At 40.0% G+C, this 27,586-nt stretch overlaps 2 protein-coding genes across 4 annotated transcripts; one reads left to right on the forward strand and one right to left on the reverse strand.

Moving 5' to 3' along the window:
- Positions 1-13,078, reverse strand: ralaa (v-ral simian leukemia viral oncogene homolog Aa (ras related)). 3 transcript variants are annotated; one of them, XM_010867872.4, is made up of 5 exons: positions 13,006-13,078; positions 6,699-6,943; positions 4,563-4,771; positions 4,291-4,465; positions 1-4,152 (listed from the first exon to the last, which is right to left on the reverse strand). In XM_010867872.4, the coding sequence occupies exons 2-5, from the start codon at positions 6,810-6,812 to the stop codon at positions 4,030-4,032; spliced, it is 621 nt and encodes a 206-aa protein (XP_010866174.1). In that variant the 5' UTR covers positions 6,813-6,943; positions 13,006-13,078; the 3' UTR covers positions 1-4,029. The 3 variants fall into 3 exon arrangements, with proteins under 3 accessions (XP_010866174.1, XP_010866175.1, XP_010866173.1); XM_010867873.3 differs by lacking the exon at positions 13,006-13,078 and adding an exon at positions 8,600-8,766 and having other exon boundaries at positions 6,699-6,813; XM_010867871.3 differs by lacking the exon at positions 13,006-13,078 and adding an exon at positions 8,600-8,766.
- On the forward strand, positions 11,939-26,698 carry zgc:111976 (Med1 domain-containing protein). Its single transcript, XM_010867874.4, has 17 exons — positions 11,939-12,114; positions 12,333-12,424; positions 15,962-16,037; positions 16,311-16,365; positions 16,639-16,771; positions 16,851-16,879; positions 16,990-17,061; positions 17,140-17,214; positions 17,530-17,606; positions 19,900-19,965; positions 20,035-20,146; positions 22,073-22,197; positions 22,317-22,435; positions 22,875-23,073; positions 23,183-23,278; positions 23,393-23,495; positions 26,056-26,698. The coding sequence occupies exons 1-17, from the start codon at positions 12,108-12,110 to the stop codon at positions 26,456-26,458; spliced, it is 1,839 nt and encodes a 612-aa protein (XP_010866176.2). The 5' UTR covers positions 11,939-12,107; the 3' UTR covers positions 26,459-26,698.
- The last annotated feature ends 888 nt before the right edge of the window (positions 26,699-27,586 follow it).

Genomic DNA, 27,586 nt, shown 5'->3' on the forward strand with positions numbered 1-27,586 from the left:
TGTTATACAACATATTCACTTTATTTGTCTATCCAATACAGTAGCTCACAAAACATGAGGTGAAAGTTACAGCATTTCAATTCACATACCCAGTCACTGTAGGACTGATTAATTAGTGATTCTGTTTGAGATGTAAGGAGTAAACATGGACACAACAACAGAATAACTTACAACAATAAAGTAACAACCAATACATTCATATTAAGATAGCTCTTCTAAAGCTGAGTAAATGGTGATCCAAAAAAATATAAATAAAAGACAAAATGTAATTTAAAAGTAAAGGATATTAAAATACAGTAAAACAAAAGAATACCTGCAGCACATACACTTTCTTTTGAAGAAATGTACTTGCATTGACATTACTGCAACAAATAAAACACAGTGGTCCAACCTGACCTAGCCTTGCTTGAGGAGCTCTTGCCTTTTTATTACAATATTTATTCAATTCATCATATTCATTAGCGACAGTTCTTATGTCATGTTACTATCCTATAAGTTACATTTTGAAGTAGCACTTTGTCCACGGTATGTACTAATCAGCAGACAGTTCTGATGAAATGGGGATTGTTTGCATTGCAATCAGGTGTGTACAATAAGATATGGGTGTAACCTCAAATTTTTCCATCGAGCAAAGTTTGGCCATATGAACTACCCTTGTTCCACTAATACTGCTTCCTGTATTCCAGACTGTCTAACATAGAAAGATACATGCTATTTTAATGGGTACAGTCATTCAGATGCGTATTGAGCACCATACCTACGCAATACCCTAAGAAGGAATGTTAGTTTATATAACTGTACTCACTGTTATAGCTGTGTGACACTGAGCTATGTAGTGCTAATCTGGCCTTGTCCAATGTGAAAAAGACAAGTGATACACAAATAACCTAATAAAAAAAAACAGTCTCAAAGTGTTTTTCTATGTTTCCCAGCAGGGGCTTTGACAGAGGGACACACACACACAGTAGCACCATGGAAAGCAAGATTATGAGACAGAGGTTAGCCCTTAGACATTACCTATACAGTAAAAAAAACTAAGACCAGCTACCCAATCATAAATTAATTTAATGAGCTCATCTGGTTAGTGTTTTTAGAATGGATATAGACAATAATTATAATTAACCCCAATATGGCATATTTGTTAACAATGGGAGCCAATAAAGCACACTAGGCAGACCTGGCAAAGAGGAGGGTAGAGCCAAGCACAAACTGGCAGAGATATTCAACCCTTTCCTCACCGACCCCCAGCCATTCAAAGTCTATCACCTGTTTCCGAAGCTAGCACATCAGTGAATAAGTCAAATTGTATGCTCATGCAATAGGGCGGCAAATTCCTTTTTTCGTGTTGTGTGTAAAATAGGGATCTTTTTCAGTGTTTATTATCAGAATGTTTTAATGTACAATAAGTGGCACTGCTTAAATATATCATGCTGCCAATTCATTTAGGCTGTTGTACTCTTGTTTTGCTGATTATTCATTCTCTGTTACGCCCCATTTTCATGTGCTCTTTGTTCCACTTAAGTGAGGCAATTCTCTACATTTATATTACCATTAAGTTGATTTCCATTGTTTATTCACCTGGAAACTAAAAGACTAAATTCTGACAAATGCCCCATGGTGGCAGCAAAATCCTGAACCAGACAGTCCCACAGAAATCATTTACCTACATCCCTTACTTAATTTTAAGTAACCAGGCCAAAATCAACATGACTATGGTTAGTTAGGTGTACAATAAATAAGCTATAATAATTTAAATGCATTTGCTTAAAATTCTGTTTTCTTTGGGCTGTGCGGTCAAATCTTTATTGAAACATTGAAATGTCTGAATAATTTTCAACTCTCTTGAGAATTGACTTGCTTTAGTTATAATTCTAGTTATAACATTAGTACAGTGAGTTTAGATGCATGCTTATAGACGGGGACAATTTGTAGTCTGATGTACATGATTGGTAATAAATTAATTTATAGTTCAGTTAAAAAGGAGAATATGCTTTCAGATTAACATAGAAAATACTAAGTTTAATTACACTGAAAACTCAAAACATTGCATTTAACTGACAATCTAGAAGTGGGGCGCTTGAGGTGTACTTGTTCACATTCAAAATGGACATCAAGGCATTAGTGTTAGACTGAGCGATGTCAGTGGCCCTCAACTTTTCTAAACATGTCTTTAGTGTTTCATCACTCAATAGTTGCATAGTAAGCCTTGAAATGTAAATGCTATTTTTACTATGTTGTTGCAGTTTCCTCCAACAATAGTGGCCAAAATGGTAATTGTCTTTGGTGCAAAGCCACCAGTCACCACACGATTTTGACATGATGATAATGTTTAGAGAAAACCTTTGGAGAAGTAATTAGTTAAACACCATTTTCAGTATTAAAATGTTTTGTTACAGATAACTAAGATCAAAGAAATGTTTAGATATACTAATGGGTTTCAGAGAGCAGTAAATGTAGAGAACAGTACAGTATTGAACAAATCTATTAGGTGTGATGTCTAATTATTTTTTGTGTCCCTACTCAATACCCCCTCAGTAAGAGCTGATGAAAACTTGGTCTAAAGTGCATAACTAAAGCTTGAAAACAACATTACATCACTAAATGGAAATAATTAGTGGCTAAACTTTTTACATAATTTTGATATCACCTGAATTATTTCAGATGCATATAATGTAAACAAGCTAGTTAAAATTGTCAACTGAATTTTAGCTAAGTACTGTAATGTCAGCATCACTAGCTATGTTTAAATGATTGTTAGCTAATGACAACATTGATCATATCGATTGTTCATATCGGTTATTTTCTACGAAGTACTATCCTATTTTAGCAATGTTGTCAAATTTACAAGCAAATGTAATTTACACTAAACTACAATTAAAAATCAAATCTCGTTCAGGGCCGGGTTTTCAAACAGCAATGAAGAATTGGGACTTGGGAGTAGTAGCAGTGCATCATTCTACGTTTCCCAAAACACCACAAAGGATGGAAAAGAAAGCAGCGCTCACTTAGGATCAGCAATGATATATTGATATGCATTAATAACAAAGGATCAACTTCTACAAAGACTATTACCTAGGACCTTACACACTGAAGAGTCTTAGGCCTACAGTTGCACACTAAATAAACAGATTTTGCACGTTATAGCTAATTAGCCTACTATTCACAAAATGGAATTAAAAACTAAAATCTCAGTATGATTTGGTTAATCCTTTCTTCCCATTTGTAACATATATATATATAAAAAAACTTTGTGGGCTAGGAGTTTTCAACTAAGTTATTTACAATCACAGGCTGGGTTTATACAGGCGACCCAATTCTGATATTTTTGTACTAACTGGTCTTTTAAAAAATCAGATCAGACGTTAGAAAATAATTGGGCAAACAGAATAGATTCTGTTGAGCAATTCTGTTTAATCCAAAAACCCTACGAGTTTTCCAGAGAAGTTAAACTGAGTGTTTACAAGGGCAAATGGTTTTAGGAAATATCTCAACAATAATTATGCTTTTACAAAATTTCTAAAGATGAACCAAGTCTTAAGATGCTTTTGGGAAACCCAGCCCTGGAGACATGCAGACTTTTGTCTTGTCAGTTTTATTCAGTGTCAAATCATGACAAATGTAAAAGGTCCCTCTCAACAATATAAACATTTTCTGTTTTGGGTCATCCAACATCAGTCATATAACATGACCATGGGTAAATTGTGTAAATGCTTATGTATTATTCAGATTTAGTTTTGAATCAGCATATAAAGGGAAGCTAAGACCAGAAGATTTTGCCACATGAAGTCTGTGCTATTTTTTACACATGTCAGTCGTGGTTAGAACAAGGGACTGCATATTTTTGGAGTTTAGAGCATAAAGCGATACACAGCCTATGGAACCAGCAAATCACGAACGAGTTACCACAGCCAGTGGCACTTTTTCTTCAACCAACCAGTTCTAATCCAAGATCAGAAACCCTGGGGATCAGGATCAAGAATAAGGAGTCGCTATGGGCACATACATAAAACAGTCATCACTGACCCTCAACTATAAAATGCAGCATCTCTCTCGAATTCTCTTGGCCAAACTTTTCCTTTTCTTCTTGCCATTTTTCTCTTTACTGTCCTCCATCTTTCGGTCACGGATTTCTCTCATCAGGTCAAAGAACACCTGCAAAGAGAAGTTAGTGTTAACACAGTCCATTTACAGATGTGACTCCATGCTAATATGGAACATCCAAGATATCCACCTCTGCAATATGTAAATACATGAGGAAGAAGACCAGACATCTCAACGGGCCTGGCTAACCTTGTCAACATTGGCACGGGTTTTGGCAGATGTCTCCACGTAGCACACACCCCACTGCTCAGTACGCATCTTAGCCTCTTCCGCACTGATCTGCCGCCGGTCCTCCAAGTCGGACTTGTTCCCTACTAGAAGAAAGGGTACATTCTCGTCCTCCTTTACTCGCAAGATCTGCTCCCTGCAAAGTAGAATCATCAGATGACAGTGAAACTTGGCTATGAAACGCCTATGGAACAATAACACGTATAAACATTGGAATTGTCATGCTGGTCAACCTGAAGTCTGCTGTAGCTGCAAACGACTCCGCCTCAGTGATGGAAAAGACACAGAGGAAGCCTTCCCCACTGCGGAAGTAGTTGTCCCGGATAGCAGCATAGTCCTCTTGTCCCGCCGTGTCGAGGATGTCGATCTGGACCTCCTCCCCATCAAGAACAACCTTTTTTCTGTAGCTATCTGCTTTGGTTGGTTCATAATCTTCAACAAACTAAGGGAGTAGTACCAACAGACAATGGATTAATACCTTGTGAGTTTAGGACACTCAAATTGGGTTCAAGAGATAAGCTAAATCAAGGTTGGCCAAACTGTTATTTGGTTTGGCCCAATAGTTAAGAAAATACAGTTAACTAAAAATGCTGGTTAATTCAAAGAACCATGGTGATGTGAGTAACCTTCGATATCTGCCGGGGTATTAGACAAACTGGGCAATTTATGCTTTCTTCTTACAGAACATTTAACCATTGATAAATTATGACTTTCAGCAACAATTAGGGTAGGCTTACATATTAAGCCAAACAAAATGTAAGCACAATCTTTCTAAATTGTATTTAATTTTCATAAAATACACATGGGTAAAACCTTGCATCTCTTACTTTCAGCTTTAAAACTTTTAAGAAATTAAACTAAGTAAGATATAAAGCTAAAATGCATGAAAAACTTGATTATACCTAAGTGATTTCTGTAACTTGACTAAACTGACTGGTAGCAGCACTTGGACATCCATACAGACTCAAAATTATTCCCCCTTGTTGAACTTTTATTGTGTAACACAAAATCTACATGGATTGAACTAGTTTTTGCCAATGATCAACACAAAATAAATTACAGAATGTCAGGTTTCTTCCTATGTTTCGATCCTACTAGGGAGTTTTTCCTAGCCACTGTGTATCAACTCCGTTGTTGCTTGCTTTTTGGAGTTTCAGGTTGGGTATCTGTAAAAGCCTTTTATGACAACAGCTGATGTAAAAAGGGCTTCCTAAAATGTATTTGATTGACTGAAGAAGATTCTGAAGCATGATGAGACCAAAAAACACTGCACATTCGGGACAAGTCTGTCTCTTGAGTGACCCAGTCATTCAGTCTAATTGAGATGTGGAAAAAAGTTTAAAATTGCTGTTCACCAAAGGTCCCCATTCCACTTGGCAGAGCTAATAAGAATTGGCAAAAACTGTTGTGTCCAGATGTGCAAAGACGGTATCCAAAGACTCTTGGCTGTAATTGGTGACAAAAGATCCTCTCCCAGGTGTGAATACTTATGCAATCAATTATTCTCTGTTTTATATTTGTAATTAATTTAGAACAATTTGTAGATTTTTTATTCACTTTGACATTTGGATGTTTTTTTGTTGATCTGTGGCAAAACCTAATTAAATCCAATTTGATTTCATGTTGTAACACAATAAAATGTGGAAATGCCCAAGGCTTGTGAGGCAAGGTACAGGGCTTAATAGATGCTTTACCTTACAGATCTTTTTCTCTACAGTGTTTAACAACTGGGATTTTTTTTTTTTTAGCAAGAATGGTGACAAACCCCAGTAGAAAGCAAGGCAGAAGTTAATTTCTATAAAATCAAGCTTTCTGTAGTGTTTTCCTTAACTTCCCAGTACATTTCAGTGACTTACTGATGTTAATACAAAATTTAACAATATTAAATAATTCCCACAAAAAAAATAATCTCAACATCAACAGTGTAGAGGTGGCTCCGGGATGCTGGCCTTCTAAAGAAAATTGAGATGGGCAAAAGAACACAGACAAAAGACAAAGAACTCTGCCTAGAAGGCCAGCGTCCCAGAAGGCCAGCGTCTCTGCCTAGAAGACCAGCGTTGCTTCTTCACTGTTGATGTTGAGAGCGGGACTTTCAACCAATCAGCATCCACTACCCAGTTTACAATTGGAAATAACTGCACTTTTTCTGGTCAACAAATATGTTTTCATCAATAAAATTTGTCACAATTAAATCTCAGCAGATTTCTGATTTAATCTTTTAGCAAAAAGGTTTGGATCCCCCTATGTTAGACTGGGATGTAGGCAGCCTAAAACGTCTGTTCTAAAGAAGAGAAGAAGTCCTAACAAAATAGTAAACCTTAGTCACCTAAGCACAACTGAAAAGTATAGACGACTGACATATTTCTCACCTCATCATACATGAACTGCAAAGTGAGGGCTGACTTTCCCACTCCGCCACTGCCCACCATGATCACTTTGTGGAGGGCCAGAGAGTTCTGTCCCTTGGGCTTGGCAGCTGTCATGCTGATTGACTCAAGAGAGAGTTTAAGGAAAGGGAGACACCAAGAGGGGGAAAGGGAGGGGATAGTAGGGTTACACCAAGAAGTTGGAAGGCACACTTCCACTGCAAAGCGGGATAAATTGAGCTTGTCCCCTAGAATGAAAAAAAACAGAAACAATAAAATTGGACCCAATTTAAAAACTCCATGTGGCACTGTATATCACCGCCACAAGAGAAGGTTCTCACAGCAATTATAATGGTCTACTCCAGTAACTCATCCCGCGTTCCATTTACCTCGGAAGTCGGAACTGGGAATGACATCACACCAGAGTTAACCCAAGTTGATCACATTCCAAAAGTCCAAGTCGGAAAACAAGATGGACACCCTCTTTAGCCTTTGTTGTGCTTGCCCTTTCGGAATATATACAATGTTTTTCATTGTATAGAATTTTTTTTGGACCACTTTTTAATCTGCCATTTCGTAACCGGTAACCTAACCTGTAACCTGGACAGGCAAGTGTTCTTCAGAATATTGTAATGTAACTATAAATGTAATTTTCATGTATAATTTATAACACAAGTCTGCTAAATGGCATAGGGTGCTGCCATCTTAGAATATGAACTCAGGGCTAGTGGGGTTGCGCCGACTTTCCGTGTTGGAATTCTGACTTGAGGGGGCGTTACGACTTGAAACTCTGAAATTCTGACCTCAGAGTACAAATGGAACACGGCAATAATGACCCCATTGAAATTGTTTGAGCCAGGCTCATCCAAAACCTTTTCTCAAAAAGTGACTTCACCATCTAAACGCAATCTCATAACACCACTAAACACAATCCCATATAAAATAAAGTTAAGGATCACCACTGGTCATTTGAAATGGTCTAGAATCAATTATCAGTCATTTTGTCTCCTAAAATACAATGATTTGTTTGCAAATTTAGACTTTTCAGATGGATAAGTAAACATCAGATGGAAGATCATGTCACTGTATTTTCACAGAACACACACTTCCTAGTAGCTGTCCTGATCGCGAACTATTTTAAAAGTATAAATATTCAGTCCACTAAAAAACACAATGTAATAAAAGTGGAAGAGGTTAAATCCACATTTGTTTGTTTTATCAATGGCAAATGATACACAGGCAAAAAGACATGGAAAGAAAGGACTATGAAATCTTTGGAACTGGTACAGTACATTACTGTACGTTTAAGGACTGCAGGCGTGGTCTTAAAATTGAATACAGATTTAGCTAAAATATCAAAGTGGGGAAAGCAGGTATACTAAACGTTAATTTCCTATCAACAGTTAAATCTGGAAACACTGAAGGCTATTTAACTTCATGACCAAACCATAATGACACACGAAGGTCTTCTGAAAAATATTGGCATGCGGTTACAATATAGCTACATTACAGTACTGTACTTGAATATTCAATAGCAAGCCGACGCTAAACCAGATAATTAGTTATGTACCTCTGTAGATACTACTTAGTTAGCTACACTTAGTTAGCTACTGTAGCAAGCTAGTTAAACATACAACAGCAACGGAATGTAAAGTGTGTGCAATAAACTAGTACAGCTAACGGGGTAGTTAGCTAGCCGCTAACGTTAACTTACGTTAAGGCAGGTGATTAACGATTAATGTTAGATAGGTACAGTAACCATACAGTAGAACTACCTTGAAGTGGGGTGTGTAACTATCACATAGTTAACCTGTGGCTATTTTTTGGCTCGCTATATGTAGCTAGTTAAGCTAGAGAAATACAGTATGCCTGGAAAATATAGGATGCATTTAAAATACCCTTACCTCGGGACACTATTTGCGAAAAGGGCTACAATAATGACAGTTGCAGCCTAACGTACAGTAGCTAGCTGATGAAGAAACCTTTTAGTTTCACTAGTCCTCTCCTCGCGCTCCCTAGCAACACCAGCCACGCTCTATAAACCGTGTTTGTAACCCAGTAGCAAGGGAAGTGGAAATGTGTACCCATGGAGGTAGATAGAGGGCTCCAAGTGGATAAAAATAAAAAGCAACCTGGTCTCACGGGAATACGCTATAAACATTTTACGTAAATCAATGACAACCGATTGACTGAAGTGGTAATAGAGTTCAGCTCTTAGGAGTATTCGACCATTATTACTTTTTCCATATAGGCTTTAAGATCGACTTAAAATAGCATCTGTGTTTCCGGTTCAGCATCATTATACTCTCGTAAAACTCATCAGGACAAGGTGACGTTTGCTAAGACTTTCCAAATAGTTTCTGGGAAGATAAGCAGCTATCTACCATCAGAAGTGGCATGGTAGATATTTATCTCAAAGCACTTTAAATATTGTACATATTATTGCCTTAATTGTACATTGTACATTTCTTAATATTGTCAACATTTTTATGTTGTTCACTTGCACTTTTGTTCACTTGCATTTTGCTGGGACCCATGTACTGTGAAGTACAGGGTCTCAGCAAAAAAGGGTAATTTCACCTGAGAGAGGAGCCTTATATATATATATATATATATAAGTCATTTATATATAAGCAAGGGCAGTGTACATGATCCATGTTCTATGCATTTTCTCATCATGAGCACCAAGGAATTGTGTAGCTTGATGGCACCACGACGTAGGTTTAATTTTGTAAAAATACAAACCTGTTTTTCATTCAAATGTATGACAGACCGAATACCTCATTCTGACCACATTTTGTAGCACTGTCTGCTAGCAAATGATTTATAGCAATAATAACTCAACTTGGTTCTCTTGTGTGAACATAAAGACATTGAAGGCTTGAGTTCAAAATAATAACAACCAATAAGCAAACAAGTGTAATTTAGTAGCAGACTGCAAATAACTTCTGATAATGTTACAGAATTGTGTGCAAAGACTGGCAAGGAGCATAGCCAATAACATGCATGCTGATTAAATAAATGTTTACTGTTCAGTAAATTGTACAGAGACATAATAACAGTGCATGTCAGGGGTATTATAGGACAAAGTGACGTTTCCCCCACAGCTGGGGTATAATCTGAATGTAATTTATGGACTATACTACACTGCTCAAAAATATAAAGGGAACACGAAATCATCACTGTATAACACCAAGTCATTTAAACTTCAGGGATATCAATCTGCCCAGTTAGGAAGCATGAGCGATTGTGTCACCTGTTTTGGGGCAAATAAGAGTGATAACATGTGCACTGAAGAGGCAATTGCAAGACAACCCCAAAAAGGGAATGGTTTTGCAGGTGGTGGCCACAGACAGTTGCTCTCTCCTTATTGTTCCTGACTGACTCTTCTCTAGTTTTGCTTTTTGCTAGTGTCCATGTCACTACTGGTAGCATGAGGCGGAACCTGCAGCCCATTCAGTTTGCACGGACAGACACACAGACAGTCCAGGTCCTCCAGGATGGCACATCCATACATGCCGTCACAAGGTTTGCTGTGTCTCCCAGTACAGTCTCAAGAGCATGGAGGAGATACCAGGAGACGGGTCATTACACGAGGAGAGATGGACAAGGCCGTAGAAGGGCATCACCCAGCAGTGGGACTGGTATCTGCTCCTTTGTGCTAGGAGGAACAGAATGAGCACTGACAGAGCCCTACAAAATGACCTCCAGGAGGCTACTGGTGTGCATATTTCTGACCAAACGGTCAGAAACAAACTCTATGAGGGTGGCATGAGGGCCCGACGTCCTCAAGTGGGATCTGTGCTCACAGCCCAGCACTGTGAACCCCGATTGGCATTCGCCAGAGAACATGTTGGAATTGATAGTGCCTCCCTTGGCACCCGTTCTCTTCTCAGATGAGAGCAGGTTCATACTGAGCGCATGTTACAGACATGAAAGAGTCTGGAGATGCTGTGGTCAACATTATGCTGCCTGCAACATCATCCAGCATGACTGATTTAGCGGTCCGGGGAGGCATATCTTTGGAGAACCTCCTCATGTTAGCCAACGGTACCATGACTGCTATTAGGTACTGGGATGAAATCCACAGACCTATTGTCAAATCTGGGTTCCTCCTGGTGCAGCAAAATGCCCGGCCTCATGTGGCCAAATGTGTATGCAGTTCCTGGATGATGAAGGCACTGATGTCATTGACTGGCCCTCACGCTCCCCAGACCTGAATCAAATTGAGAACCTCTTGGATGTTATGTATTGGTGCATCCGACGCCACCAAGTAGCGTCACAGACTGTCCAGGAGCTCACTGATGCCCTGATCCAGGTCTGGGAGGAGATCCCCCAGAACACCACCCGCCATCTCATCAGGAGCATGCCGAGATGTTGTCTGGGGTGCATACAGGCATGTGGGGGCCATACACACAACATTATAAGTTGCCATGATGAAATTCACGCAAGTTGGAACAGCCTGTGATTTCAATTGTTTATTTCGATTTTAGTGTGAATTTGAATCCAGCCCTCGGTTGGTGATTTTGGTCTCCATTGACTGTTGTGAAGTCATTTTGTTCTCAACAAATTATACAATGTACAGTAATGATTTTGATCTTTAATGTATTTGTTCATCAAGACCCGATGTGTGATTTTAGTGTTCCCCTAATTGTTTTGAACAGTGTATATATCCCTTATATGGTTTAAAAGAAGTCAGAATTGGACTGTTTACATGCCAGTATGCATGTGGATATCACAGAGCAAATTTATCTTTTTAACTAGGCTCCTAAAAAGCATGACCATCTCTGTGAATCAAAGCAGACCATGCAGGTAACACTTTGTTAGTGCAAGTTGTATTTCTTGTGGATGAAAAAAGGCTAAACTAGGCTAAAATAATCCCATCCCTTATCTTGTCCCACCCTGTTTACTTTGAAATAGTGGTTAATGGACAGTCATTGTCAAGCAAATAACATTTACAGTTTAATAGGCCAAATATGAAATGATGAAAACAAATCTTGTTAGTTCTGCAATATGTTTTGTAGGTAAAACCACAAGTAAGGAAACTGTAAAACACTATAGTATGGGTATTTTATTCAGTTTACCACATAGTTTGTTACAACAATTTTAAAACGCATCCCTGGTTGGATATGTTCTTTCACACTTGGCTACAAACGAATTTCTATTCCGGGTCACGGAGGGGAGACGCTTTCATAAAACGCCCGTGTGTTTTAATCATTAGACAAATAATCTGACACGGGGTATCACGTGATAGAACTCACGAAGTGATGGCCAATCTAGTTTGCGAATCTTCAATCTAATACTGGTTTTTCAACCTGTTTCAAAGTGTGGCTATTTAAGCGAGAATCCAGCTGTTGTTTTCATTAAGAAAACTCAAGGTGTAGCAACTTATGCAGCGAAACAGAATTGAAGATGGCAGGTAAAGCTACAATGAGATATGTATGATGAACTAATATCATCCAGAGAGGGTAACATGGGTAGGCAGATGTTATAACTGGGCGAAGTATGCAATTAAATGCGCATAGGCCTACCAACATTCGGCTCAGCCTGGTGATTTTTTTGTTTTTGACCCCATTCGATATCATGTCTGCTTTGTTTTATGTAACTAACTTTAACTATTAATCGTATTCCCATCAGTGATTGAGAGTAAAGCCTTCATTTCTGAACTGCACTCAAAATATGCAGAAAAAGCATGGAATGAGACGTTTCAACTGGTTCGCAGGTGTATGGTAAGCACAACTAATTATTTAATTAAATATTCCTGAGATTTCGCTTTAAAGTCAGGCTGCACTACACGCGAAAATCCGGATAGATACACGCATCCCCAAGAGGTGATCGGTTGTCGGCATGCCAGGAGGATTTTGCTGGATTTCTTGATGAAATGCTACACTTGTTATAAAGATGGCAATAGAAAGGAACCGTAGTCTCACTGTTAATGCAAACTAAGACTAAATGCTATAAATGCCATATCATTACAGCCATCAACAAAACCCTGTTCATTGTGTGTATTATTAGAATGTTAAAAAAACTGACCAGGGGACATTAATTATTGTACAAAAAACGCACAGGCGCAACTCATTGTCCGTAAACAAAATCAAGAGGCAAAATCAAGGCTCAATTTAGATTGTAATAAATCATTAGAAAATAGTAATTAAAGTTCATTTTAAACACAACAATATTTATCCTATCATTACTTTTAAAATGTAATACTACTATTTTATCTAATGATGTTAATGGACCAAATAACCTTTTGCATAATTCTTTACATTAAGACTGATAATGAGATAAAAGATCAGAAAGATTAAAATACTTATTTCCTCATTAGTTGTTCGCCTTCCATCGTTCCTTCAGGTGATCCAAAGTGCTGAAAAATCCATGAACCATCGTTAATTTCGTTAATTGTTACTTCCGGTGAACAAGATTCGAAGATCCGAAAGAACCAGAAAAAGAATGAGTAACCTACTGGATGAGTGATGAATTACGGTTCACCAAAATATTTGTTCAAATTGAATGAATCGTTCCCGAACGAGTTATTAGAAAACTGAGGACCAGATCGTTGCTAGGAACACAATAGATTCGGGGCTTAGCCCCCAATCCCCCAGACAGAAAGTACGTGGTTTTGAATGCTAGCAGCCTACACAAATACACTGTCATAACGTGTGATCGGAATTATAGATAGGGGGGCTATTTTTTTTCTTTTTTGGTCAATTCGAGTTCCGGGGCTATTCATAAAAGAACCGAGGCTATAGCGCCGGACGCCCAGGCCTAACGACGCCCCTGCTGAGGACATTCTTGCCACTTTTAGTCATCGTGTGACGTTCTGCAATAAGAATTTTTTTTGTTCCATATTCTGGGAAAATAATTTGAGTTGACTTAAAATGTTGATTGATGAAATCAATGTTTATTGACTTGACAACACAACAGACATTCTAGTGCAATCTATGTTCTAGACAATAACATTATAGACAGTGATTGGTCACAGCCTAGCAAACATTGTGGGGGTTTGTGTGAAGTTAAGTAAATAAATAAACAGAAGAGAGAACTGGAAAACGGTCGTCAGTGGAGGTTAAATGTATGTCAACTCAACAGCAGTTCTCACCCTGCAGAAATAATCTACCTGATTACCAAATAATCTAATTACTTTGCAGAATATTCATACAGTTAGTCAAAAACTCAAGGTCAGTCTGAGATACAGTATGTGTATTACAGTAAGTCTTTTACTAACTTATTGGTTCACCTCTTTGACAAAAAACCAGCACGTATGAGTTTAACCATTTATTAGAGAACTTATGTACAGCCCTGTACATGCAAGTCTTGGTATTAGGTTATGCTCCTTTTGGGTAACTCATTGCTATCACATGATGGTGTATACGATACTACCACAATAACATACCTTTGTTATTATTTATGCAATTCCCATGACAATGAGTAAGGTACACAGTACCGATCCCCCAACACTGCAAAACCACTGCCAGACACTACGTCATGCAGCGGAGCCCCTACTACTCAGCAGCGCATCACCCATACAATACTCTCAGACTGAGTATTTAGTCCCACCAAACACACCAAAGGGTGCCTTTCAGGAGCAAGGTGGACCAGCTATCTTGTCAGGTGCGAATAAACCTACTTAGCGGCGCATCACCCATACAACACTCTCAGGCTGAGTATTTATTCCCGAAGAGCAAGCACAACAAACTTGTTGCACAGTGGCTAGGAAACTCCCTAGGAGTTCAACCTAGGAAGAAACCTAGAGAGGACCCGGACTCCAAAGGGCAGCTCGACCTCCTCAAGCCCTGCCAGGTGATGAGTAGAGAGAACGCACCTTTGGCCACAGCAACAGTTAGCATGGAAGATGACCAGAAGGTCAATACATGCAGACAGGCATGGCAAGAGTCTTGCAGGAATCCAGATTGACCACACCGCCAGCAGTTAAAAACAGGATGAACAGGTGGGTCGAAGCAACGTAGGAATCGGGCAGCAATCACCACCAACGTGAGCCAAACGTGGAGAAAAAACACAGACAACTCCTGATGTCAGCGGGTGGGAAGATCGGGGATGACAACCAGAACGTGACATCAACTTGCCAGCAATGAAGTAGGACAGCGGATCCTGGCCACCAGCCAATGCCATCATCGCAGGGAGAGACATGAAACCAAAAGAACAAATGCATTAACCAGTAACAGGGAAAGGACAAAATGTGGAATGCAAGAGAGAACGACATGCAAAGCAAGTAACGTCAGTGCAGCTGATCATACCAACACAAACCCAACCTGGATAGGAAGATGAATCCAATCAAGCCAGCATGATGCAACAACAGTAACAGTGCAAAGACAAACGGGAATTTCAGAAAAGAGAATGACATGCAGACAACAATACGGAAGCAACGTCAATGCGGACAATCACGCAGACACAAAGCCAACCCGTTAATGTAAGATATATCCGATCAGTATGGCATGAGGCAGCCCCTGCACCAGACCTGGATAACATGCCATACAATACGTCAACTTGGAAGCTCCACCCTGCTAGCATGACACCACTTGCTGTATGCCACTGCCCGAGTGACACGATGGAGAGTACATACGCCCATTGCAGTGATGGGGGTTTCGATCTAGAACTGGTGTAGGTCACACTTGGTAGACGTCAAACTGTGTCCGCCTTGGCGTAGCCTGCCGCAGCCAGAATCCATTCACAGTACTGGAAGTCACAAACCGAGGAAAACTGCAATAGGGAGCATATCGTCAATAAACACAGTCCTACAATACGGGCAAATCCACTCGACATAAAGACATGTACTATGCACCATTGCAGCTCCCCGTGAAAACAATTCCCACTAAATAAAGGTGACAATACCAGACATTCTAATAATATCCCTACATTATAACGTGTGATACTACAGATGGGTACACAAACTTATTCTAAACGTATCCTGTGACAGTACAAATCAAAAGTTCCCTTCTTCAATGATGCCATCGCATACATGTGAAATCTATGGTCAGACAATCTAGCCAGAGTAAGACTTAAGGTTTCCCATTACTGTCTGCCACCCCCACCAAATGTATCTATATTTTCACGCTATGATAGCCAACCTTGGCCTCAGACTTTTGTCCTCTTGAGACAATGAGCCACATGAAATGCCTTCCAGATGTTGGCCTTCCAAGGTGGTTTTAGCCACTATTCTATATTTACATAAACCACATTTTTGAGTAAGTGGTATGATTGGTCTCAAACTAATATTTGAGACACATTATTGTTATTCCTTTGTTTAGGACAAATCGAGAGGTGACCCCAAACCCTGTGAACCACTGATTAGGTGTCTCACAGGACTGCATGAAGCCCTGAAAGGTAAAGAATAGCCTAAGCCTATTTACACTTTGCCAGCTATCAAGGCTTAAAGGTCAAATTTTTTTTTTTAGCATGGCTAGATGACATGCCTTCAAATTCATTATTCTGTTTTTAATTCTAAATTTTTTCGCCTGAAAACTATTTAGTATCTTCAGCACCTTAAGTCAATAAAATTTTTGGTTAGTTTCTGAAAGGTAATTTGCCCATGAAAAACATTATAAACTGTTATTTTTATGAATAGTTATCTGAATAGTTTTCTGTTGTTTTTACCAGTGTCCTCTTTGAGTGCCATGGTATCGCGGTTGGAGATGATTGCCAAACAGAGAGGGTATTTGATTCCTTTTGTAATTTGCTTTTAGTAATGAGGACATTTAGTATGTTCAGCATCAAATACATTTAATATTAAATACACCTAAGCATTTTGCCACCCCAAATGGTCTGTCAAGAAATGCAAAACTAACTTGCAAAGTATTGGTGGTCTTACAAATATTATATGGTAGAGGTATTTGTATTCCAGGTATTAGTGACATGCTTGTCAGATTCTCTCCAGTGATGTTTTCAATGGCATTTGTCAGTGAGATATGAAATTTGTTTTGTACAGAATGGGGTCCCACCTTAGCCACACTGAGACAACCTGTTACCTCACAGCTGATATGTTCTACATAGAGGTTTTACTGCTACCTGGGGGAGGAGTAGAGAAGGTCAAGGTGGCCCAACATGGAGAAGCCCTTATGGTAGTAGACAGTGGCATTTCGATCGTGTTTATAGGAAAAGTGTTCAGTACTAATTTCACTCTGTTTCTTTCTGATAAAGTCAAACGAGTCTCTACTTCAACTGCTGAGGTGAGATGCAATACACATACAAAGTAATAACATTTTTGTGGTCACCTGTCCAAAAGGTTTTGCAAAAATATGTATTGTTGACACACTCCCATCTTTTTATTGTTGCACAGATCAAAGAAGTTTGAAGAATTCTCAGTGAAATTGGAAGACCTTATTTCTTTGTACAACATCCCTGGAGACAAGTACTACATTTTAATTCTAGTTGTTAATCACTGTAATTGCCTGCTATCATGAAGCTAAGTCAGTGTTATATCTTGTAGTGAAACCAAGATCAAGGTATATACAGCCCTTCAGTGTTTGGGGAAAGATCTACAAAAGATATCCCATTTGCCAAGGTTAGTGAAATGGATAGCTCACTATGTGTTTCCGTCCAAGTCTCATTACATTGCATTCCGCTAAGTTATGTTAAAATGAAGGGTGTTGGACAAACTGATTGGACTAACCCATTGGTTTCTGGGATCAATCAGGAGGTGATGTAATATTTGTGACCGGGGAGTCTTGATGTAGGGTTGGGGTAGTCAAGCAATAGAAGACTTAATGTAACTCAGTACTGATTCCTGCATTTTGCCTGTAAAAATGACATTATTAATTGAAATTATATTAGAGGTTTTCTGGAAAGAAATTTGAAAGAAAGTGTTTTCTCCTTTCAGACCACTAAGAGAGTACAATGTTCAAGTGGATATGATTCTCAATGGCAGGATTGGTTATCTTACTGGAGGGATAGAAGGTAGGTTATAAAAAGCCAATCTTTATCTGCTTGAAGGGTAATTTCTCCCCTGGGGGACCCTAGATGTTTGTATAATGTTTGAGAGAATTTTGGGTCAGCGATATTAATATCACAAATTATTAGCCAGAAGGAGGATGGGAATGAGATTATTGTGCTAAACAACACACTAGTACATTGGAATCGGTTATTTGAAGGGCAAGCGAGGTCTGAAAAATGTCATTTTGTGCAAAGCCTCCTTGTAATGGTGATCATGTTATTTTCTGTTTGCTTGTGTTTATCCTTGTTTTATAAAGCCATTTAATGTCTTCCAGTGATGTTCTTATCAGCTGATAAGACTACAATTCTTCAGTGTTGGGGTTTTCTGCATGGACCTAGCCCCTGCCCTTAAAGGAGCAAAATCTTTTTTAGTTTGTTTGTTTTTATCAGCAGGTGGCTGGTTACCTAGCTAGCTTGGTAACCGTTTCCAATACAATGGCTTCTCATCAAGACTGAGGTTGGATTAATAATTTTCCCGGAAGTGATCTTACGTAGTGATATTGAACCAGAGTAAGCTAACGAAGATGATTTGAGATGGGAAAGACATCAGCAGCTTTTTCCTGCTGATTTCCTGGTGAAAAACATTTAGGTACTAACATTTAGATACTAGTGACTACTAAGAGGAGACATACATGAAAGTGATCTGTCTGCCTGTCTACTGTGTATTGTACAAGTGTTTTTATCAGTTTCTAAACGGCATAATATAATGTTAATTCAGTTAGTTTACCGTTATTCTGGCTACTAAACGTTCTTAGAACTAATGACCAGATTTATTAGAAAGTTGAGAAAGCAATAATTTGCTTGTCAAAATTAAAATATAATTAGAAAACGTTATTTACATTGGTAAGTGTTTTTGTTTTTGCTGACTGTAGTAGAGGGATGACTGCAAAGGTGTCTTTTTATTTATTTAAAGGTGTCACTTACAAATGTCCTTGTTTTTGAAAGAAAAACAATTTTCTTTGTCCATTACAGTAACATGAAATTCATCAGAAATACTGTGTACACATTGTTAGTGTTATAAATGGCTTTTATTGCGGGAAACACAATATTTCTATATAGGCATACAGAGGCCCATTATCAGCATCCATCAATCATGTACCAGTGGAATGTTGTTTGCTAATTCAAGTTTATAATTTTAAAAGACTAACTGATCATTAGAATACCCTTTCGAGATTACATAAGCACATCTGAAAGCTGTAAAACTGGCTTTAAACTAGTTCAGTATCTTCAGCATCAGCATTTGTGGGTTCGATTACAGGCTCTAAATGGCCAGCAACAAATATCTAACTTCTGAAATTCACCAGTCTATTCTTGTTCTGAGAAATTAAAGCTTTTCCATGCAAGAAATTGCCAAGAAACTGAAGATTTTGTACAATGATGTGTAGTACTGCCTTCACAGAACAGCGCAAACTGGCTCTAACTGGAGTAGAAAGAGGAGTGGAAGGCCCCAGTGCACAACTGAGCAACTGGACAAATACATTAGTGTCTAGTTTAAGAAACAGACTCCTCACAGGTCCTCAACAGGCAGCTTCATTAAATAGTACCCACAAAACACCAGTCTCTATGTCAACAGTGAAGAGGCGACTCTGGGATGCTGGCCTTCTAGGCAGAGTAAAAAAAAAAAGCAATATCTCAGATTGGCCAATAAAAAGAGCAGATTAAGATGGGCAAAAGAACACAGACACTGGACACAGGAAGACTGGATTTTTTTTAAATGGATAGACCAATCTAAGTTTGATGTGTTTGGATCACAAAGAACATTCATGAGAGCACAACTCCAAACTATACAAGAACTATTTAGGGAAAAGTCAGTCAGCTGGTATTCTGTCTATCATGGATTGGCCAACATAGTCACTGGGTCTCAACCACATTGAGCAGTTGCAGGAGCAACTTGACCGTATGGTACATATGGCACCATCAAAGCAATCCAAATTGTGGGAGGTGCTTCAGGACGCATGGGATGAAATCTCTTTAGATTACCTCAACAAATTGACAACTAGCCAAATGTCTGCAGGCTGTTGTTGGATTCTTTGATGGAAGCAAAGTTTGAAGGACACTATTATTTCAATAACAAAATTTTTTCTGACCTTGTCAATTACTATATTTCCTATTCATTTTGCTATATTTGCTGTTCAAACTCATTTCATGTTTGTTATCATGGAAAACAAGGAACTTTCTAAGTGACCCCAAACTTTTGAACATTAGTATATGTATTTTTTTGTATGCATTTTAATTTTTATTTACATTTTCTTACCAGGTATCCCAATGACTATCCAGTACTACATCAGCCCATCTGACATTCTATTGGAGTTGTCAGATTCAGGTATGTTTTGGTACATTCTAAGATGGATTCCAAAAAACTGAATGACAATAGTGTGCTGTGGGTTTGCAGAGAGGGATCGTGTTGACCGGGTGGCCTTGGTGACAGTGGGGCCAACTGACTGTACATACAAGCTCCAGATGGCATCTCTCATCCCACAGCCACCAGAGATTGATGCCCATGGGTAACTTTCTTTTCAATGTGATATATATTTTTTTAAACTATAATTTTGTCATTTTTAAATGACACATTTTTATGAGCTGTTTTATATGAAAATGTCTGTTTCCCCATTTCAAGAAAATAAGTTTATACTATATGATTTCAGTGTTACTTTAGACTTTCAGTGTAATAATTGTAGTAACATAGTAGTTACCTAATAACTATAAGTTCATGGTAGTATGGTTGTTGTAATTTGTAAGTGTGCTATTGTTATTGCTATTATATGAATAACTTGCTATTAGCAAACAAACATCAAGTCTCCAAAGCACATGGGAAAATGTGTTATGGTCTGATGAAACCAAGGTTGAACTTTTTGGCCATAATTTCAAAAGGTATGTTTGGTGCAAAAACAATACTGCACATCACCCAAAGAACACCATACCCACAGTTAAGCATGGTGGTGGCAGCATCAATGCTTTGGGGCTGTGTTTCTTCAGCTGGAACCAGGGTGGAGGGAATTATGAACAGTTCCAAATACCAGGCAATTTTGGCACAAAACCTTCAGGCGTCCGTTAGACAGTTGAAGAGGAAGTTCACCTTTCAGTACGAAAACGACCCAAAGCACACATCCAAATCCACAAAAGCATGGCTTCACTAGAAGAAGATTAACATTTTGGAATGGCCCAGCCAGAGGACAGACCTGAATCTAATTGAACATCTGTGGGGTGTTATGAAGAGGGCTGTGCGCAGGAGATGTCCTCGCAATCTGACAGATTTGGAGCGCTTTCGCAAAGAAATGCGGGCAAATATTGCCACGTCAAGATGTGCCATGCTAATAGACTCCTACCCAAAAAGACTGAGTGCTGTAATAAAATCAAAAGGTGCTTCAACAAAGTATTAGTTTAAGGGTGTGCACACTTATGCAACCAGGTTATTGTGAGTTTTTTATTTTAATTTTCCCCCTCAAATATTTCAGTTTGTTTTTCAGTTGAATTCACGTTGCATTAAAGTTGGAAAAAGTTCTGACATGATTTATCTTTCATTCTTTTACATCACAAAAACCTGGCATTTTAACAGGGGTGTGTAGACTTTTTATATCCACTGTATATAAAAGATGGTGTGGAATGCAAACAATTTTAGAACTCATTAAAAGCAAGGCCAAAAGACATTGAGATGTTTCAGTAAAGAACCTGAGGCATGCATATATAACACATAAATAAATACAATCTTTAGCTTCTTCCCCAACTCATAAAAAGCAACATGTTCTATAAAAACTGTTTAGGGTAGTAGTAATAGGGTAATCCAAAGCTAGGTTCTGTAACCTAGAAAATAGTGTATATTGAACACGTGAGTGTTGTAGGTGTATAACAACTTTATCAAGTGAGTAAGCCATTACATATAATAGTACTGTGACATTATAAAATTTAAAGGTAACATTTTTCAAACAGTTACTGATGTTTTTAATGTAGAGAGTGTATAGATGATATGCGTTAGAGTTCTGAGGATAATTGATGTGGCACTAACCAAAAGGCCTGGATCCAAATTATCTGCCCATGTGGGTTTATTTCTCTATAGCTAGCAAATAAATCAAGGACCTCTCTTTCAGTCAACTGATTCAGTAAAAACCAACCAGGCAACAACAAAATTATGAAACCTCTTCACCTATATCATACATTTATTTTCTATTCATTGTGCCTGCTTTTGGGTCTTTTGTTATTAGAACATAACTTTCATATGACTGAAATTGCATTTGTTTAAATTGGAAGTATCAGAAGCCACATTTTATTTCATCTTAGGGCACACAGGTACAAAAATTACAAAACATTGGTATTGTAATCGACATTGGCCAATTGTGTTAAAAGAATATCAGCCATCAGGATTGGCCTATCATTTTATTTTCTCATTCGTAATACAAAGTAAAAAATAATTTGAGTTTTTTCTTTTCTTATAGTCTACCTTTGTTCATTCCTCTTTGTGATGTGCCCTCTGAAATGGTATCAGCCTGCTTCCAGCTCAAACTGCATCCACCCTTACCAATGTTTCGGTTCTTTATCAAGATGCTCAGAGAAATTACAGGTTTGTGCATTATAATACTTACATTATAATACACTTAAGTCTTACCTGTAAATGCATGAATCTTTTTGCACATGGGGATATTTTTCTTCCTTGTTTTCTAACTGCTTCTTTGTTCCTAGATATTGTTATAGCTGATGCTGACCTGCAGTGGGCACCCTTTCCCCAGCTGCTGTGGATGTTATTACGGGAAAAGAGGGACAACCAAACGTGGGATGGCCAGGATGCCCACTTTTTTGTTGTTTGTATACTGTTAATACTTTTACTTCAGAGTTTTACTTGCTCACACATATTTGGTGATTAGGGAAGGCTGTTTTGTTTGATAGTTCTTCCATTAGGCAGACATTTTATTTTTACAAATATTACAGGTATTAATGTTGTGCTATGCTAATGCGGTTTGCTGATGAGATGCTGACCTTCAACATATGCCACAGAGGGGGGTGGCATATGTTGCTAGGCACATATTTTCAACATTCATGAGCGTGTTGTCAGGCAAAGCAGTGAAAGTGATCTATAAAGTGAAATTCAAACAAATTACTGTTATTTAAAAAAATTACTATGATAATAGTTATATTGGAATTTGTTGTTGGTAATTCTGATATGCCTTACTGTACTTTTTAATATTACAAGCATTATAGCATTGGCAGCTGTTGAAATGTATTCCTCTCTCTTCCATCCAGCCCCTCCCTGGTAGAGAGATGCACAGCTATGTGTTTCCAGGGGCTGCTTGGAATCAAGCTGCTCTGAAGGGGGCGCTAGTGTGTACCATTCCTTTCACCCACCCTGCCCATGTCCCTCCTCTACTGGAGTTGCTCCGCCACCAGTGTGCTATCAACACACTACTGGCCAGCTGCATTACTTCCCACAGGCCCAGTCCAGGTAAATGAACAATTGACAGCACATCATGGTTCTAACCCTGCACTACTGCTGAACCAACTATTAATGCAAAAGAGCAATTTTGTCTTTGCCATAACAAAAAAATGTCTAGATCTTGTGTGTGAACTACATTGTGAGGTCCTCCCTGAGTCAAACTCGAGCGTCTCTTTGACCTTTCACCTACCTTACAGCGACTCTCTATCAGTTTGTAAGTATTTGTCTCTAGACTGGGGGGCTAGTTTCTGGGCAAAATCAGAATACAGTATCTTACACTCTACGTTCGTCAATCAGAATTTAGCATGACAGTGTGGTTGTCTTCCAGTGCTGGTGAATGTGTCAGACTCCAGGCGGCTCATTTGCAGTCTGTTTGAAGCGGGGTCCGAGGATCGATCCATGAATGAATACATCTCTAAAGTCCTTAAGAGGTTTGCTTTTTATGTACATTGCAGTCCTTACTTATGGACACTGACAAGATCATTTATTTGTCTCATTGGTTTTGAAATTATGCAATGACGGAGAAGTTAAAATGTAGACTGTTTTGCTCTGTCAATCATTTAGAGTGATTAGGAATCCAGGAAGGCAGCATGTCCAATCTCGTCTCGCCTTCTTGGATGTGTGTAAACTTACCTATTAATAAAAGTTACTACTGACACTGTGGCAAAATTTCGATTTTATGTTACCATACCATACCATCTTCTTCCGCTTATCCGGGGCCGGGTCGCGGGGGCAGCAGTCTAAGCAGGGATGCCCAGACTTCCCTCTCCCCAGACACTTCCTCCAGCTCTTCCGGGGGGACACCGAGGCGTTCCCAGGCCAGCCGGGAGACATAGTCCCTCCAGCGTGTCCTAGGTCTTCCCCGGGGTCTCCTCCCGGTGGGACGGGACCGGAACACCTTCCCAGGAAGGTGTTCCGGAGGCATCCGAAACAGATGCCCAAGCCACCTCAGCTGACCCCTCTCGATGTGGAGGAGCAGCGGCTCTACTCTGAGCTCCTCCCGGGTGACCGAGCTTCTCACCCTATCTCTAAGGGATCGCCCAGCCACCCTGCGGAGAAAGCTCATTTCGGCCGCCTGTATCCGGGATCTTGTCCTTTCGGTCATGACCCAAAGCTCATGACCATAGGTGAGAGTAGGAACGTAGATTGACCGGTAAATCGAGAGCTTCGCCTTGCGGCTCAGCTCTTTCTTCACCACGACAGACCGATACATCAACCGCATTACTGCAGAAGCTGCACCGATCCGTCTGTCAATCTCCCGTTCCTTCCTTCCCTCACTCGTGAACAGGACCCCTAGATACTTAAACTCCTCCACTTGAGGCAGGCACTCTCCACCAACCTGAAGTGGGCAAGCCACCCTTTTCCGACTGAGGACCATGGCCTCGGATTTGGAGGTACTGATTTTCATCCCCACCGCTTCACACTCGGCTGCAAACCGTCCAAGTGCATGCTGAAGGTCCTGGCTTGAAGGGGCCAACACGACAACATCATCCGCAAAGAGCAGAGACGAAATCGTGTGGTCCCCAAACCTGACACCCTCCGGCCCCTGGCTGCGCCTAGAAATTCTGTCCATAAAAATTACGAACAGAACCGGTGACAAAGGGCAGCCCTGCCGGAGTCCAACATGCACAGGGAACAAGTCTGACTTACTGCCGGCAATGCGGACCAAGCTCCTGCTTCGGTCGTACAGGGACCTGACAGCCCTTAGCAAAGGACCCAGGACCCCATATTCCCGAAGCACCCTCCACAGGATGCCGCGAGGGACACAGTCGAATGCCTTCTCCAAATCCACAAAACGCATGTGGATTGGTTGGGCAAACTCCCATGAACCCTCCATCACCCTGTACCAGCCCGCCGCCTCTCACCATGGGCAACTCCAGAGTGGTGAAGAGTCCATCCTCTCTCAAGGAGTGTGGTTCCAGAGCCCAAGCCGTGCGTAGAGGTGATCCCGACTACCTCTAGACGGAACCTCTCAACCTCACGCACGATCTCAGGCTCCTTCCCCGCCAGCGAGGTGACGTTCCACGTCCCTAGAGCTAGTTTCCGTGTCCAGGGATCGGGTTGTCTAGGCCCCCGCCTTCGACTGCTGCCGGATCCTCTCTGCACCGGCCCCTTATGGTCCCTCCTGTGGGTGGTGAGCCCACGGGAGGGCGGCCCCATGTCGCTCGTTCGGGCTGGGCCCGGCCGGGCCCCATGGGGAAAGGCCCGGCCACCAGGCGCTCGCAAACGAGCCCCAACCCCGGGGCTGGCTCCAGGGTGGGGCCCCGGCTGCGCCATGCCGGGCGACGTCAATCAATTTTATGTTAGTTTTCAAAAAAACTCCAGTCTGCGATTTATTGAAATGGAAAAGGGACAATTCAATGATACTAGCGGTTTCTCCTCTGATTTCAAAAATCCTGGATAAGGTTTGTGTTCTTAACATAACAGGAATCGCAGTAGAACGCAGGTCAAAACGAGATTGAGGACGCAAAAATTTGCATTGTTATTGCTATTGTTTTCAGTACTCCTGAAACCTTTGTTCGCACAGAGAAATGGCTACACTCGATTCAAACGCAATTATTCAGCATCTGTCTAATAGGAATGGCAGTTGATGAGGTCTACACCAATTTCGATGGGGTTTTATTTACAGATTTTGCTGCCATCTTCACTTACTACTACTTACTGTTGCACTGAAGGCATTACTCTCGTGAGCACCTGTATAAGTCCCTCCCAAGCAAGGAATTTGATTGGGTTAGTGTGTTTTGAGGCGTTAGGCCAAGCGATTAATATGATTGTGTTAACGTGGTTTGAAACTTTACAGATTTAGATTTTTTTTAAACCCATGGCAACAAAAAATGCTATAGGTATTCCCCAGGGCTCCATATGGCTCCAGACATATTCTCCTCGGCTTTACAATGAAACAGGGGGGAGAGGAAGTTTTGTTACTGCTGATTCCATTAGTTTTTTGTTGGATGCATTCAGTGTATTCATCCTATTACTACTCTGATTCAGGTGCATGTCTTTTCCTGTGACTATGCGGGCTTTGAAGGGGAGGCTGGCTAAGAGGAGAAGTGGAATATCTATACCTGCATGCTCCTTCACAGTATCCGGTGGAGATGAAAACCCTGCTTCTGTCCCAATGATATGTGAGACTGAGAACAATTCCACTTCAGGCCCTGGCCCAGAGACCGATGACATCCCTATCACCCAATCTACCCCTTCTGTGTTCTCCCAGGATGCAATGGAGCTGAATGCCACCCCAATGGAGGCAGAGTTGGCTTACTGTATGTCTGTAGACACATCTCAGTCTGTTACAGAAGTCAATACAAAGCCTCTTACCCACCCTTATCTCTGTGTTTCTGTGGGTGTGTATTCACATTGGATGGCTAACAACCAACTCCCAGAAGTCCTATAGAGTTAAAACTTTTTGTAGTCATACTTTATTTAAGAACCGTTCAATAAAAAATAAAGAATTGTAATGCTTGTTAATGTAACTTCTCCAAAAAAAATCAGCAAATAAGCAGATCCTTTGAAATGTTTTACATTTTGTTATTGGGTTTGAAACCCAAGCGTGTTACGTCTGTTTTCTGTTCAAAGGTTTGGGGTCACTTTGAAATATCCTTGTTTTCCATTAAAATGTGCACATATACAAATATATTGGTCATATGTGTTCTTTTGTCCATCTTAATCTTTTCTTTTTATTGGCCTGTCAGTGATATTCCTTTTTCTCTGCAACTCTGCCTAGAAGGCCAGCGTCCCGTAGTTGCTTCTTCACTGTTGAAGTTGAGACTGGTGTTTTGCGGGTACTATGTAATTACTGCCAGTTGAGGTTCTTTGTGATCCAAACACATCAAACTTAGATTTTTGTATCCATAAGACATTTTTCCAATCTTCCTCTGCCCAGTGTCTGTTCTTTTGCCCATCTTAATCATTTCTTTTAATTGGCCAATCTGAAATATGGCTTTCATTTGCAACTCTACCTAAAATGCCAGCATCTCAGAGTCACCTCTTCATTGTTGATGTTGAGACTGGTGTTTTCCAAGTACTATTTAATGAAGCTGCCAGTTGAGGACCTGTGAGGTGTCTGTTTCTCAAGCTGGACACTAATGTATTTGTTCTCTTGCTCAATTGCGCAGCAGGGCCTCCCACTTGTCTTTTTTTCCCTGGTCGAACCCACAATTGCTGATGCTCCAGATACTGAACTAGTCTTGATTCTTTAATCAGCACAACTGTTTTCAGCTGTGCTAACATTGCAAAATGGTTTTCTAATGATCAGTTAGTCCCCTAGAGATATGTAAAATATCTCTAGGGGTGGATCAATGGGAGAGAAGACCCACTTACACCCTGAGTGGGCCACGAATTCCATTGTGTATTGTGTAAAATATCTCTAGGGGTGGTTAAATTGGAGAGAAGACCTGGTTAGTCCCTGCCTAGGCCACAAATAAAATCGTGCAAAAATCTCCAGGGGTGGATGAATTGGAGAAGCGCTAAACTGTATTTCGTTGGCAATGCTAAATGCTTTAGGCGATTATACAGTGACTTG

This window comes from Esox lucius, chromosome 21 (genome assembly GCF_011004845.1).
Source record: "Esox lucius isolate fEsoLuc1 chromosome 21, fEsoLuc1.pri, whole genome shotgun sequence".
In the NCBI taxonomy this organism is placed as follows: domain Eukaryota; kingdom Metazoa; phylum Chordata; class Actinopteri; order Esociformes; family Esocidae; genus Esox; species Esox lucius.